General features: G+C 45.5%; 1 protein-coding gene across 4 annotated transcripts in view; it reads right to left on the reverse strand.

Annotated features, from left to right (window-relative positions):
- RNF216 (ring finger protein 216) overlaps positions 1–15,813 on the reverse strand; it is a 161,867-nt gene that overhangs the window by 14,788 nt on the left and 131,266 nt on the right. For 3 of the 4 annotated variants that reach the window (XR_007519747.1, XM_049904808.1, XM_049904807.1), the window contains exon 15: positions 10,834–11,056. Coding sequence is in view for 2 of the 4 variants with exons in the window: in XM_049904808.1 (XP_049760765.1) it covers positions 10,834–11,056 (223 nt within the window). In the remaining 2 variants the exon portion in view is untranslated. Of the gene's footprint in view, positions 1–860; positions 11,057–15,813 lie in introns of all 4 variants that reach the window. The other variant, XR_007519748.1, reaches the window with a different exon arrangement.

Raw genomic sequence — 15,813 nt, forward strand, 5'->3', positions numbered from 1 at the left:
CACTGAGTTATACCTTAAAGTGGCGCTGGTTTCCGATGGAGAGGCTGTGAGGTAATGGGAAGAGCTACAGTTTTGCGGCTCCCCAGGCCAGTGCTATCCCAGACCTAACCTGGCATTTATTTATTCCTAAAACAGGTTTTGCTGTGAGAAGTAAATGACCTCTTCTAAAGCGTCAAGGACAGTGGTAACAACGGTGGTAGGCGACACTGACTGGGCACTCACTATATGCCAGGCTCTGCTGCCAGTCCATGTACTTGTTTAATCTCCTTAACAACTCCAGGAGTTGGGTGCTGTTCACTAACCCCCACACCACTGACGAGGAACCTGAGGCACAGTGAGGCTCGAGTCCCAGCAGTCTAGTCTCCAAGCCCGAGTGCTTAACCACCAGTTAACCACACGCTCTCAGCCACAGAAACCACCCAGTCGTGAACTAGAGTCTCGGGCAGAACTCTGTCCGCCTGGCCTGTACACTGTGTCAGAGGGGACTATTTTTAGTTTCTGTTTTATCCTAGAACCAGTGCATCCTACCCTCTTTGAAGTACAATAAGGCTCTTCTTTCTCTCTGTGATGGGTAGAGCTCAATTCCTCTGAAACCTTCCTTTCTCCACTAAATACAAGATGTGAGAACGGGGCAACGCAAGGAAGAACAAAACATCTCTGCTCAAGGAGGTGAAGAGTCAATAAAGCAGAGAAAGGGCCACTTCCCTGGCAATTTTTAGGCAACAATTGTTATTTTCTTGGGCTCAGTTCTCCCAAAGTACAGGTGCCATCTCTTACAGGGTCCACTAGACAGGCTTCAGCAGGCTCCCTAACCACAGGGTGCGCAGGGAGCTCTGAGGGTGGTGGTGCACATACCTTACCTCTTGGGCCAGAACCTGATGTTTCAGAGCAGGGTCCGTCACTGAAGCACAAAGGACTGGATGACCCACTGTGTAGCTAAGTCTCCAATTCCCGTGACCCGGTGCAGTTCTTATTACAGCTGTAGTCTGGGCCCTTCCTGAGGAGGGGAACCAAACCTTCAGCATTTCCTTGCTGACACATCTTCTCAGGAGGCTACCAACGTCTTGAATACCATGGGACCCCATAGAATTCTCTTTTTCTACCCTCTTCTTGCTACACAAAAATAGGGTTTTTATTTCAGGTACATTAAAGCTCTTTCATTTAAAAAAACTTCTTTTGATGCTATGTGTTTTCACTAATTATGGCATGCTGATTCAAAGATCAATGTGGAATTTTTGATATGAGCTATGGATTTTGAGATATATGATCTAATAATATAAGCCACCAATAAGGCAAGTGGCACTGTGGTGCCACTGATCTGTGGTATGACAATACAGCAATAAGAACTAAAAAAAAAAAAAATAGTTTATTGCAAGCACTGTTCCACTGGGTTACATGGGGGAACCTCTGGTTTCCCAAATGTGACACAGAAAAACCAAAACAAACCCATCAGGGCCCCTCAACTATCACACAGGAAAGCCACAATCATGCTTGCAAGCCTTATCTCAAGGAAGTAAGGGAAAAAAGGCAAAAGTTTACAAAACACATCCAGGAAGCATCACCTAATAGAATGCTCAACCTACATAATAAGGAGGCTCCAACTCTGGGTCCACTGAGCTTCAGGCATTTCAAAAGGGACCCACCTTGATGTTAAATGCTTTAGAACTGGAATAACGACTACCTGTGAGGAAACCCTGGTGGTACACTGGTTAAGAGCTATGGCTGTTAACCAAAAGGTCGGCAGTTCATATCCACCAGGTGCTCCTTGGCAACTATGGCGCAGTTCTACTCTGTCCTATAGGGTCACTATGAGTCGGAATCAACTCGATGGCAACAGGTCTGTTTGTTTCATGAGGTCCGGAGGCATTAAAAGTGGCTGGTATATAGTTATATCAATAAAAACAAAAGGGTTAAAAAGTATTTCCCTTCTTAATAATTAAAATAGTATATATCCATTGAAGCAATTTTAGGGAGAAAACAAAACAAAACAAAACACAATGACAAAAAGAGGGGGGAAAGAAAAAACCCCACCTGCAATTACTCCCCAGAGACAACTGCTGGGAACACAGGTGTGTTTCCCACTGGCTGTTCTGTATTGGCGCCCACATGCTCAGAAGGGATATGGAGATGGTAATTGACAGGCTCTCCATGCGGGGCAGTATCCACAGCTGCCTTCTGCTTTAGCTCACACCCTTCTTCCCAGCACGGGTCGGGGGTGGGGGTGAGAGCTGAGTGGGGGATCTTACCCATGAGGAAACGGAGGCTCAGAGAAAGATCACTAGATGGTAAGGGATGGGTCAGGACCAGCTCGGGCCCAGCTGCTGCCTGTCCTCTGCTCCTGGAGTCTGGGCTTACAGAGCCTAGGCTGGCCGGCAGTCAGTTGGGACTGGGGAGCTTCAGGGTGACCTGCTGGGCCCCTCCACCTACTCTGCCCTCACTAGGGTTGTTGGTGAGACTGAAGCCGCTTGAGGCCTGTGCCCCTCTGCCCCCTCCCCTGTCTGGGATGGGCGGGAGGTTCAGGGACACAGCAAGACTGCTGGGTGTCTACCACTGGGATGGATATCCCCAAGGGTCCCAGGAAGCCACCACTAAGGGTGGCGGGGACCCTTCTAGCAGTCCCCTCCCTGGCCTTTAGCATGGGTGTTCAAGAGGGGTCGAGCTGTCCTGGATCAGTTCCCTTCTCTGCTCTCCTTCAAGCCCCTGTGACCTTAACGAACCCATTCAGAGCGACACACAGGCTAGTTCCTTTCTGACAAGCCAGGCTAGGTGGACATGGAGGAGGAGACACTGGTTAGCAACCAGGCTGTCCAAGATGGGCAGGGTGTCAACAGACTGAGTGTGAAGAGACATTAGGCTGAAGTAGAAGGGAGACAACCTGCACCTCCTATTGCTGCCCACAGCCACTCTGAGAGGGGACACAGGTGAGGAGCCCAGTGCAGGGAGCAGGCGGCACCCACTGACACTGCCCACAGATGCAAAGTTGAGGGCAGAGCGTCCCAGCAGTTGTAGACAGAGCTTTAAATAAAGACCAAGCTGACTGCAACTAACACGGAGGAGGTTTTATTTCCGTTCTCTGACTTCCTTTGAGCTCAGCAGGATGCAGGCAGTGCTGGGCCTGAACCAGCTGACTGAACCAGGGACACGAGGGCTTCACATGGAGGGGGATAAGCACAAGCAGAACGTGTGTGTGTGTGTGTGTCCGGGGGGCAGGTCCAGCCTCTTTAGAAACACATCGGGAAGGTTTCCAACAAGAAGAAAGGAAAAAACCCAATCCTGTAACTTGTCCCTCATGACAAAGCCCTGGTAGCCCTGCCCAGGTAGCGGGGCCTGGACAGTAGACAGTGAAGGAAGAGAAACTACAAGTGGTTAAAAGGGAAAGAGAATCATTTCACAAATTAGGTATCAGCATTAATCACCAGTCATAGGCTGGTAATTTCCCAAAATACACGTTTGTGCACTTGGCACAAAGATGTTCTTGCAAAACCTCTTAACTACTTTTTAGCTGGTTTCTCCAACGTTCCCAGTCACCAGGCTGGCAGCCTATGGCCTGCTTCCTGTGAACACGGAGAAGGGATAGGAGACTGTTCTTGCTATAACTTCTCCCCTTAAAAAGCATGTCAACCGCTGCCCCCATCTCCCTGGGATTGTGGGGGTGGGGCTCGGATCCAGAGCAGGCCGGCCACAGCTGTTGTTAATAAACTGGCAATGATTTCATGAAAGGCTTCCCAAGAGCTGAGATTCAGTTTCAAATTATTCCCAGATCAGCTGCAGATCGCCTGAGCAACACCAGACTCAAACTGCCTCCCCTACTGTCCCCCTGCAACAGGAAATGGGGGGGCTGGCAGAGGGGAGCACTTGGCCCACCATATGCTGTGCAGCTGGGCGGAGCAGCCCCCACAGGGCAGGACGCTGTGCTGGGGGTGGGGAAGATGCGCCAAGCCACACAGCCTCCTGCAGGCAGCTCCAGAGATCACAGACGCCCAGCATCCAGCACCTTTCTGAAGAGGCGTCTCCTCCAGAGGGGGCTTGAGGCGTGGTAGAGGGGGAGCGGGGGCCTTGTTTTGACTCCAGTCAGGGTCAAGTGCGCCGCCTGTGGCTGCTGAAATTGGCTGGGGAAGATGTGTACCAATAGTCCATGTTTACTAGACTGAGGAGACGGGCTGAGCCCTGCCTCCTATCCTCCTTGTAAAGCTCTTCAGTGGCATCTACACCCAGTGTTGGGTCGTTAGGGTGGCAAGACCTGCCACGCCCTTCTACCGTTCCCAATCTGCCCAATAGTGATGGAGCCAGGTGAGGGTCCTGGCCCTCTGAGAGGCCCTCTGAGAGCCCCTGGTTCAGGGAGACTGTGTGTCTGCACCACTGCCACTATTGCTCAGAAGGCCTAGGGCTGTGCACAGTAGAAGGTGGCCAGAAAATGGTGTGCAGTCTGCCTTTGCCAAGTTTAAGGTCCTGGCTGAGTGGCCTGGTCTCTCTGAATCCCACTTTCCCCGTGTGCGGGGGGATGGGTGTTGTAAGATCACACTCCAGCTGGCATCTGCTGCTCTGCCACACAGCCACCAAGAGACAGCAAGGACCTGTGCTCAGTGTTGGTGATGGCGCTGCCACCACACTCACTCAAGAAACACTGGTGTTTACACAGTGACCAGAAGCCACATGCCGAGGCCGTAAGAGCTGCTGACTAAGGAAGCTGGTGATGGGCAACACGGGGTTCCCGTCACTGTTTTCTTTTGAAAAAAGTAAACTTAAAAAGCTAAAGAAAAAATGATGAAGCCAAAACTTAGCCACCAGCCCAAAGTTTGGTGTATCTTTCCTTACCAGGCACCCGCCTTTTCCTCCTCAGTCCTCTCTGAACACCCTTCTTTCACCCCCGCCACGTATGCCTTTCTCTGGCTGCTCAAACAAGGGCCACAGGTGCCCAGTCCCCTTGCACAGGCCTTGGCCTCAGCAGGAGGCGCTCGGGAATCAAGGCTGTGCTCCCAGACAAGGACACTGGCTCTGGTGGTGCTGGAGCACCCAGGGGAGGGAGGGGCTCTGTTTAATACGCCCAGAGGACAAACCAACCCAGTGCTACCATTTACTGGTCACAATCTTCAGCAAGGTTCCTCCTTGGTAAATCTGGGCTGGTACCATCTGCCTTTGGGAGCTGTCCCAAGAATCAAATATATTAATATACATAAATGCTAGGTTCAATCTACTGTGGGCTTGGGCAAAGTGAGTAAGTCTAACCAAATGGCCAGGCCTCCCGAGTGGAACCAAACTGTAAACTGGTTGTAAAAGCCTCAGGGTTTTAAGTGAGCGGGGCATGCATCAAACTCTTTACTGCAAAAAATAAAGGCTTTGTAGAAAACAATTCTCAGCGGTTTCTCATAGCCAAACCCAAGGCAGACACAAACTTAGCCTTGTATTTACAGAGAACATGCTGTTATGATCCTGCCATATTTCTAGAAACCAGACTGTGGACAACTATTCTCATGGTGACTCCTAACGGTCACATAAAGACACATCTCGGTGAAACCCAGCTCCTGCCCCCTTGGGCCGGCTCACAACCACAGCAAAGACGCCAGATATTTGCACTCTGACATCCTAGGACGCCTTTTCATACTGCAAAATCATGTTTGCTCATTTGTGGGTCTAGATTTAGGCTTTGAACGCTGCCCCCAACCCGGAGAACTGTTTGCTTCTCTGTCCCCCTTGCCGTCACCTCCTCCTCCAAAAAATATATATTTTATAAAACTCTTGGTTGAATCTTTTTGGCTTACATTTGACAAAAAATGTCTGGCTTTAACAAAGAAGGTAAGATACTCTTCACAATGTCCACTTTCTAACAGGGAGCTAGTCCAGTTTCCTGAGCCATCTCTAGTCATTAAGGATGAAGACTCAGTCCCTCTCCAGCCCGCGTGGGGACAACTCCCTCACTGACAAATGCGCGCTTCTTCTTCGCCGGCCTGGCGGGTTAATGAAGCCAAGAACAGCTCGGGTGACAGTGCCTGCTTTGTCTCCCTCGCTTTCTGAATGGCTTTGTGTTCTCAGAAGCCCCAACAGATGCTGGGCTGGAATTCAATCGGTGTCCTGGTGAGAATCAAGGAAACTGGGCTGATTCCGGACACAAGAACCTGCTCTGATGGGAACGGGACGAATGGAACAAAATCTCCGGCTCTGGCGACCAGAGGAAATCGGAGGCATCTGCGTTTGCCTGGCCTTCCTTTCGTTTGAGCAAATACAGAACTTTTCTGAGGCAAGAAGACGATGATACAACAAGAAAACAAGATGGCAGTGACAGCACCCAAACAGGGTGACAGGCCATTAGAGACCTTTATAATCAATTCCATGTATGGGAAGAAAACAGAGGTGGCAGGAGAAGTAACAAGAGTAAGAAGGAAAAAAAAAAAAAAACAACAGCGCAGAGGATACGCTGGACTGTTAGGCGGCCTCCCGTGCGGTAACTCCCAGCCTGCTGTTTCCAGAGTGGTGAAGCGCAGCTCTAGGAGCACTATTCCAGCTGAAGGAAAAGGGTCCCTTTCCTCTGGAAGCTCTCGGCAGCCATCCCTGGGCCCCACTGGAGGCGGCCAGTCGGCAGAATTCCCAAGGCCTGGGAAAGTCTGTCAGCAAGGGCGGCATGCATTACTTCAGGGAATGCCGCTCCCACTGCGGCTGCACCCACCCTCCCTCGGCCTCCAGGAGAAGAATGCCACCGTCTTTCTATTAAGAAAAGCCCTCTGCTGTGTTCACAGATTTCCTGTCACTGGAGAAAGGGCCTCGCTCTGTCCTCAAGCCTAGGAATCTGAAGCAATTTCTTCGATCCCTCAGTCCAACTGCCCACCCAGTGGGACGGAGGCTGTTCCTTGATTCAACATTCCTGATGTGCAGACAGCTGGTTTCCAGAGAATGTGCTGTGTTTCAAAACTTTAGGTAGTTCTGAGGATTAGGGACCATTTTTTAACACTGGGCTGAAGGTGGCCACCCTGCTGCCCTAACACCTCTTGTCAGCCCCCCTGGACACGTTCTGCACCGGAGGTCAGAGGCTGTGGCTAACAAGACCTCTCCTCTGGCTGGCCTACAGAGTGTTTTAAAGATATTTGTATTAATAACTTATCTTTAAAAATCGGAAGATTTCACATCAAAGTACAGATTTCCAGCTTCTCTGGAAAAACTTGAAGACATGGTAACTCTGAGCACAGTCCCTTTGATGGGGGCCACACAGTGGCTTGTCTGTCACAGTCCCCACCATCCTTATTGTCTCTTGTGCCTGATCCATTGCATATTCACCCATCACTCATGCCTCTGGGGTAACATGGGTTACCCCATGCTCTACATGCTGCTGTATTCTATGTATAAACCACTCTCTGTCTTTAAATATAGATATACAGCATCACTTTCTGTAGCTGTATGATATTCTAATGTAAACATATACAATAATTTATTTAACACATCTATTTCTTGAAGTATTTACAGGTGGTTTCTAAATTTACACAATTCTAACTGACGACCTGTTTTGCAGATACGCCTTTGTGAACATGTCCAATTACTGCCTTAGGATACATTTTTTTTAGTAGGTGGAGCTGTTAGCTCAAGGGTATACATGTTAAAATTTTGGATTTGCACTCCCCATCTGCCCGTCACGCCCATTTATATCCCCACTGACAGTGTATGAGAACGCTGCCCTCCTACAGCCTCACCAAGTACGGGCGGGTATCGCCCACCTGACAGGTGCTTCTTCGTTTGCGTTTATCTGATTATTAGGGGGCGGCTGATACAAGACTCCAACAGACTGGTGCTGGGTAGAAAAGCCGGTAGCTTTTTATAAGCTTTCTTGCCCACTTGTATTCCTTCTTTTTTTTATTCCCCTGCCCATTTTTGGAGTGAAGAGATTAAGAATTGACCCCCAACATATTATCTTCCCTTCTTCCATAGTAATAGGGTTTTTAGCTGGATCCATGATAACCCAAAAGAAAGACAACGTGCCCTAGCCTCTTGCAGTTGGTGAGGCCATGTGATTAAGCTCTGGCTAATAAGAGCAAAGCAGCAGTGACTTCTGGAAACATTCCCTCCTTAGTAGACAGCTAGGCAGGTTCTTTGCCCCTTCTAACTCCTGCTGCCTGAGCCCCTTCTCAGACCATGACCAGACGGGAATTTTGGCTAGACATGAAGGACGGCAGAGTGGAAAGCTGGAAGCCATGGGTCCCTGATGATTTCATGGGCAAACGTGCTATCCCATGCCTGGGCTGTTCACCTCTGTCTGTATTCATGAGGGAGAAATAAACTTCCATTTTGTTTAAGCCACTGCTGTTTTGGGGCTTTCTATTATTCACAGACAGATCGATCCTTATTAATACAGGGATGTTTACTGATTTCTTTTGAGTTATATTACGCTTTACATATTAAGAACATTAATCTGTATCTTAAATGTTACAACTATTTCCCCAGCTTTTCATTTACCTTTATCTTTGTTTACAGTGCCCTTTGCCAAAGAGAATTTAAATATTTTTGGCCTGACCTTGATTTATTTCCAAATGATTACCAATTCGCAAAAAAACTGTTATTGAATGTCCTCTCTCCCCCACATAGTAGCCAGTATGATCTGGGAACCGTAAATCTGGTCAATTTAACTCCCCTAATTACAGCCCTGCGATGCCTTCTCATTAAACTTGGAGTGAAATTCTGACCTGAACCTGTGCCAGCCTCTCCTACTTCCCTCCACCCAGCTCTCTACCTTCAAGCCATTGTGGTCTTCCTTCTGTCCCTCAAACAGGCCACACTGGTTTCTGCCCATCTAGCACCTCCTCACCACATAGGCCTCACTGCAAATGTCCCTCACAGGCATGCTTTCCCAGATCATGCAATCTTAAGCAGGCGCCCCTCCTCCGGCTCTGGCCATCCTACCCTCATACTTCCTTTGTAGTACTAACTAGTGAATGACTCTATTATTTCTCCAGTGATGTGAAATGATATTTTCATCATACAATAAACTCTCATGGGTGTGTTTCTGGGGCTCTATTTTGTCCCTTTAATCTATTGTTTACTTCAGTATTATATACGTCCACATGGTTTTGATTAGTGTAGCCTTATAGTAAAAATTCGTCTCATTTTCAAAACCTTCTTGACTAAACTCAACATTTATCCATATAAGCATTATTGTAAATTTTCAAGAAAAAACAAATCCTACAGAGTTTTGATGGGAACTGCATTATAGTTCTAGATTACTCTGCAGAGAAGTGACCTCCCTGTAATACGGCCTTCCCTTTCAGGGACAAAGTATGTTTCTCCTCTATGCAGGTAATCGTCACCTGACCCACGTAAACGCTGAGAAGTGACTGTTTATCACCAGGCTGTCTCCAAGGTCCCTTTTGGGCACTTTCTCAAGACCTTTCACTTGCTCCAAGTTAGTAAGGAATTCTGTTATACTGAAGCAGGCGTTCTCACATCCTGTGGCTTTGTAATACATTTTACTATTTCATAGAACAAATCTTTTCACATATGACACAGTTATTCTCCCAGGTCAACTTAGAACTGACTGTGATGGCTTCAAATTTAAAGATTATTTTAAGAACTGGTAGCTATCTAATATCAAAACGTATCTAAAAACAAAGCATATTTCTCGACATGTCCAAGTCTCTTTACGCCCTTCAAGAGAGCTTATAGTTTTCTTCCTGTTTCTACGTATTTCTTGTTAAAATTCATTTCTAGAGTATTTCATGATTTGTATTGCTACTGTGAAGCCCCAGGTGGTGCAAATGATAAGCGCTTGGCCGCTACAGAAAGGCTGGAGGTTCAAGTCTACCCAGAGAGGTGCCTCAGAAGACCTGGCGATCTACTTCTGAAAACTCAGTCACTGGAAACCCTCGGGAGCACAGTTCTACTCTGACACACGAGGTCACCATGAGTTGGAGTTGACTCGATGACAACTGGTTTGTTTTTGTTATTGCTACCGTATGAATGATACGATGTCCCTTTATTTTGTATTTCGCTATCTTTCCAATGCTTCTAATAGCTTTCTAGTTATTTATATTTTTCTAGTTTAAAACGGTAAATTTCCCTTTCTTCTTTAAATGTAAGAATGATTAAAGCAGTGTCTGACACACAGGAGGTACCCAGTAAATATCAGCTATTACCTTCTCCAATGTTTATGCCTCTTATCTTCATCTCTCAACTAATTTCACTAACTGGCAGTTTCAGAACAAAATAGCAGTGATAGTCTCTTCCTTGACTTTACTGGGAAAGGTTCTATGTGTTTTCACTATTAAACACATGCAAACAACTATTTTAAAGTAGGTTTTAGACTTCATTTAGGAAGCATCCTTCTGATACTGTTTTTAAAACTTAAATCGTTACTGGATATTTGATTTTATTAAAATGCCTTTTTACCAGGTGAAGATATCATGTAGTGAATTATATTAACAGAATTCTTAATATTAAACCATCCTTGCATTTCTGGAATAAGTCCACCTGGTCACGGTTTCTATTTGCTAGGATTTTAAAGTGCAAATTCATAAGTTAGGCCATGACTACGTTTTTTTTTTGGTCTGTATCTGTCAAGGATTTGTTACCAGCGTTATGCTGGCTTTATACAAATACATGTAAAACTTTCCTCACTCTTCTACGCTCTGGAATATTTCAAAGGACAGAACATTCTTATTCACTAAAGGACGGAAAGAATTTATCGGGGCATGCAGCTTTCTGAAGAGTAGCTTTCTAATTACTTTCTCAGTATTTCCTGGCTATCCATCTATAGAATCTGCTATCTTTTCATGAGTCAAAATTCTTACAAATATACACCGTCTTCCTGGATTACACTCACTGATCTGCCCTCTCCCCTCGATGCACGCATGCACTCACAGTGGGGTCGGTCCAGAGAGAACATCTGGAGCACTCCTGGCAAGGGGCTCCTGGGGACCGAGGGTGCTGGCAGAAATGGTCGTATCCGTTGATAGACACTCGGCAGAGGTAGCACATTTGGGCGCCGCAGCGGCAAGACATGCGGTTGCAGCCTTCAGATTTGATGAGGCCGGTTCCACACTTGTGGCATTTCCTAATGCGGGCAGCAGTCATTTTTTCTTCACTAAAAAAAAAAAAAAAATCATGATTGTAGATGGCAGGAAAGATGAAGAGGCAAGAAAAACATTATGGCAATTAAGTATTCATTCCTTTCCATATATAATGATTGCACAGCCTGCCCTTCTGGAGTTGGAGAACTGGGCTCAAAGTTTATCAGCTCTATGACCTTGGACAAATTACCCAACTGCTTGGGTTTCCTTATTTTTTTAATAGGAAAAAGTCAGCTTTCTGAGTGTTTCGAGGGTTACAGACAGGACATTAAGTACTGTGGCACAGTGCCTAGCACTGAACATTTAGCAAAGGCTTGCTGTGTTTGTTAAAGGGGTCCCTGTAGGCTTAAGTTTGAGCAGAAAAACGAAGGTCTTCCTAAAGAATGTGTTACATACACAAAGCTGGATAGCTGGGAACCAGGAAGCCAGAGTCTTCGCTACACATCTGTCTTAGTTATCTAGCGCTGCTATAACAGAAATGCCACAAATGGGTGGCTTTAACAAACAGAAATTTATTTTCTCACAGTTTAGGAGGCTGGAAGCCCAAATTCAGAGTGCCGGCTCTAGGGGAAGGCTTTATATCTCTCTGTTGGCTCTGGAGGAAGGTCCTTGTCTGCTTGAGTGTCTGCTCCAGGGTGATCTCCATGTGGCTTGGCATCTCTCCTTCCCCATCTGGCTTCTCTTGCTTGCTTGTTTAATCTCTCTTTTATCTCCAAATACATTGACTGAGACACACCTACACTAATCCTATCTCTTTAACAAAGAAAACCCATTCCCAAAAGGGATTATAATCACAGGTATAAAAAACCAAACCTGTTGCCACTGGGTTAATTCCAACTCTTAGTGACCCTATAGACAGAGAACTGCTCCATAAGATTTCCAAGGAGTGGCTAGAAGATTGGAACTGCTGACCAACTGGTTGGCAGCCGAATGCTTAACCACTACACCACCAGGGCTCCACCACAGGCATAAAGGTTAGGATTTACAAAACATATTTTTGGTGGACACAGTTCAATCCATAACACCACCACATGGTTTTGAATACTTGGCTTGGAGGTGGGGTAGACAGGGTTGGGGGCAGTCCAATAGCCAGTATGCCTTTTTCCCGGCTGGCAGAGCCCACCTCCCATGACAGAAGTTGACGATGTCAGAATCTCACATTCCCAGACTGCCTGCCACCAAGGATGGGCATGTGTACAACTCAGCCTGGCCAACGGGAAGCCTGCAGGGAGGATGCTGATTCCAAAAACATTTTCACTCATGTGGAGGGGAAATGACTAAAGAGTCAAAATGACAAATCTTGGTTCTTTGTCAAAAGTGGACAGTGCTGAATTAGCTACACCCACAGTGTAGCTCTGTTCATAACTCCAAACAAAGATTTTTCACCTTGGCCTACTGTTGTCTATGTCTGTTGTCATCTGTGGAGCTGAACTCCTGCAGGGAGAGGCTGTACCGCTGGACTACTTGGCATGATCCTGACAGAAGGGAGTCAAGAGACTAGGGACCAGTAGAAAGGGCCCAGAGGGGGACAGTCCTGAAACTGGGTCTCTTCCAACCTCCTCTGAGCATGTCTTATCCCCTCAAGTAGGAACCCAGAGTGGTGGCCAGGAAGAACAGCTTCAGTTTTTACAGCCTGTAGTGGTCTAGATACGAGTTCAGATCTGAAGACCCTCTCCTGAAGCTGAGAAAACTCAGCCTCCTTCTTCCCACTGCTTTGTTTTTCTACTAAGTAAAAGAGCAGCCAGGTGAGTCTGGGGGCAGGCAAATGTTTTAAATTATTAACATTTACAAGACTATTCTAGAATGTTCCTTAGAAGCCAGATCATGTGTATAAAAATAGCAAAAATGCATTAAAAAAAATTGGCTGGTATTCATTCTCGTCTCATTTGTGAATGGTCCCAAATGAAGGAAGGCAGATCCCCAGCTTGGAAAGAATCTAAACCTAGTTCAAGTTACAGAAGAACAAATGAGTTCTCAGTTTTGCTGAACCGGAAACACTGTCAAGGAGACAAAGTTGAAATAAAGCAAAATTTATTAGTGCCAACTTCATAGTATAGAAAATATGTTTGTGATTTTAGTTACTGACTGTGAGGACACTTCCCAATGCTTCCTGTTATGACTCACAGGGTTCGATGAAAAAGTTTCCAATATGAAAGTCTGTGCCCAAAACACAATGCCAATTTTACTCCTGCACAAACATGCTCTGTAAGAGCACTCCTGAGACTGAGACGTGGCTGTAAGCTGGAGCACGCCGGTCGGCTGGCTGGGGCAGGCTGCTTAGGCTGCGGTGTGTGAGAGTAGTGGTTGGAAAGAATCCTGGCTAAGAAGTCCTTTCCAGAAGGCTCAGGAAGGAGGGTGCTTTTGCTTACTCTGTTCTATCAAGCTGTTTGTCACCCATGAGAATTAAAAATGGGTGTTGGGCGGGGGGAAGAAAAGGTACTTCTCAAGTGGATGGAGAAATGGGCTTTTGCATTCAAACCAACAGTACTACATAGGGCCAGTATGACCCTATACTTAAGCTGAATGGCCCCATACCAAAAGGATCGCTAATAGGATGCAGTGACCCCCCCGCCAACCAGTAACACAGAAGTGCAAAATGGGATAGGGGAGAAGTCAGAGATGAATCTTTTACGGGGTGAAGATGGTTTGGGAACTACTAGATTCTGAACTTGCAAGAAACAAACAGCTCAGGAATGACTTCTGGCTGGAAGTGACTCCACAGGATGTGCTCCAAGGGACAGGACGGGAAGGAAAGCCTGAGCTGCAGCTGGGTCTGTGGCCTTGTGTGCAAACAGGAAGGCTCATTGCCTTCCCTGACACTACCAACCCTGACCCCCTGATTTCACGACTGTTTGTTCTCACCACTACGTTGGGAACTCCTCTTTGGGAGCTGGCTTTAGATCTTCTGGCGTATGCTTTTGAAATCTTACGAGGCTTTCCTTTTTGAGTGTGTATTTATTATAGTGGCACACACAGTATTTACCACTTTAAAGTGTACAATTCAGTGGCATTTGCTACCTTCACAACGCTATGCAATCACCACTACTATCTACTTCAAGAATATTTTTATCCCAAAAGGAAATCCTGTATCCACTGATCAGTTACTTTCCATTTCCCTCCTCCAATCACCTCGCAATGACTAATCTGCTCTATATCTCTATGGATAGGCCTGTCCTGGATATTTCATATAAATGGAATTACATTTATGTAAGAAGCCTTTTATGTACAGTTTCTCTCACTCAAGCATAATGTTTTCAAGGTTCATCCGTGTTGTAGCATGTATCAGTACTTCATTCCTTTTTATGGCTGAGTCACCTTCTATTGTATGGATACACCACATTTTGTTTATCCATTCATTAGCTGATGGACGTTTTGGTTCTTTCCACCTTTAGGCTATTGTAAACAGTGCTGCTATGAACATCTGTGTCCAAGTTTTTGTTTGAACACCTGTTTTCAATTCTTTCGGGTATATACCTAGGAGAAGAATTGCTGAGACATATGGTAATTCTATTTTAACTTGTTGAAGAACTGCCAAACTGTTTTCCACCATTTTATATTCCCAGGAACAATGCATGAGGGTTCCAATTTCTCCACATCCTTGCCAACACTTACTATTTTCCTTAAAATAAATAAATAGATGATAGATAGATAGATATAGATTAGACAGATAGATAAAGATAGATAGATGACAGATTAGATAGATAGATAGGTAGATAGACAGACAGACAGATAGACAGACGATAGATAAATGGCTATCCTGGTAGGTGACATCTCATTGTGGTTTTGATTTGTGTTTTCCTGATGGCTAATAGGAAACACTGGTGGTGTAGTGGTTAAGAGCCACGGCTGCTAACCAAAAGGTCAGTAGTTCGGATCCACCAAACGCTCCCTGGAAACTCTATGGGGCAGTTCTATTCTGTCCTATAGGGTTGCTATGAGTTGGAATTGACTTGATGGCAATGGGTTTATGTTTTAATGGCTAATAATATTTGGCATGTTTTCATACACTTACTGGCCATTTATATATCTTTTTTGGAGCTATACCTATTTAGATCCTTTGTCCATTTTTAAACTGGATTATTCAACTTTTTATTATTGAGTTGTAAGAATTCTTTATATATTCTATATAAAAAAAATATTCTATATACAAGCCCTTAATTAGATATATGATTTACAAACATTGCCTCCCATTCTGTGGGTTGCCTTTTCATTTTCTTGTTGGAATCATTTGCAGCACAGAAGTTTTTAATTTTGATAAAGTCCAATTTTTTCTTCTGTTTCTTGTGCTTCTGGTGTCGTATCTAAGAAACCATTTCAAATCTAGGTCATGAAGATTTATTCCTATGCTTTCTCTAAGAGTTTTACAGTTTCAACTCTTATATTAGGTCTTTGATCCATTTTGAGTTAAATTTTACGTATGGTGTGAGGTAAGGGTATAACTTCATTCCTTTGCATGCAGAAACACAGTTGTCGCAGCACCACTTGTTGAAGAAACTATTTTCCCCCCATTGGATGGTCTTAGCACCTTTGTTGAAAATCAATTCACAATAGATATATGAGTTTATTTCTGGACTTTCAATTATATTCTATTGATATGTCCATCTATCCTTATGCCACTGCCATACTGTTTTGATTACTGTAGCTTTGTAGTAAGTTGAGAGCTGTAGCCATCTGTTTGTTTAGTGATCTGTCCAAACTATTTTTGCAAAAAGTGCATTCCTTGTCATGGGTAGTCACTGAAGTCTCTTCTGTTATCTCAGTGGTCAGCCAG

The sequence above is a fragment of the Elephas maximus genome, chromosome 12, assembly GCF_024166365.1.
Source record: "Elephas maximus indicus isolate mEleMax1 chromosome 12, mEleMax1 primary haplotype, whole genome shotgun sequence".
In the NCBI taxonomy this organism is placed as follows: Eukaryota; Metazoa; Chordata; class Mammalia; order Proboscidea; family Elephantidae; genus Elephas; species Elephas maximus.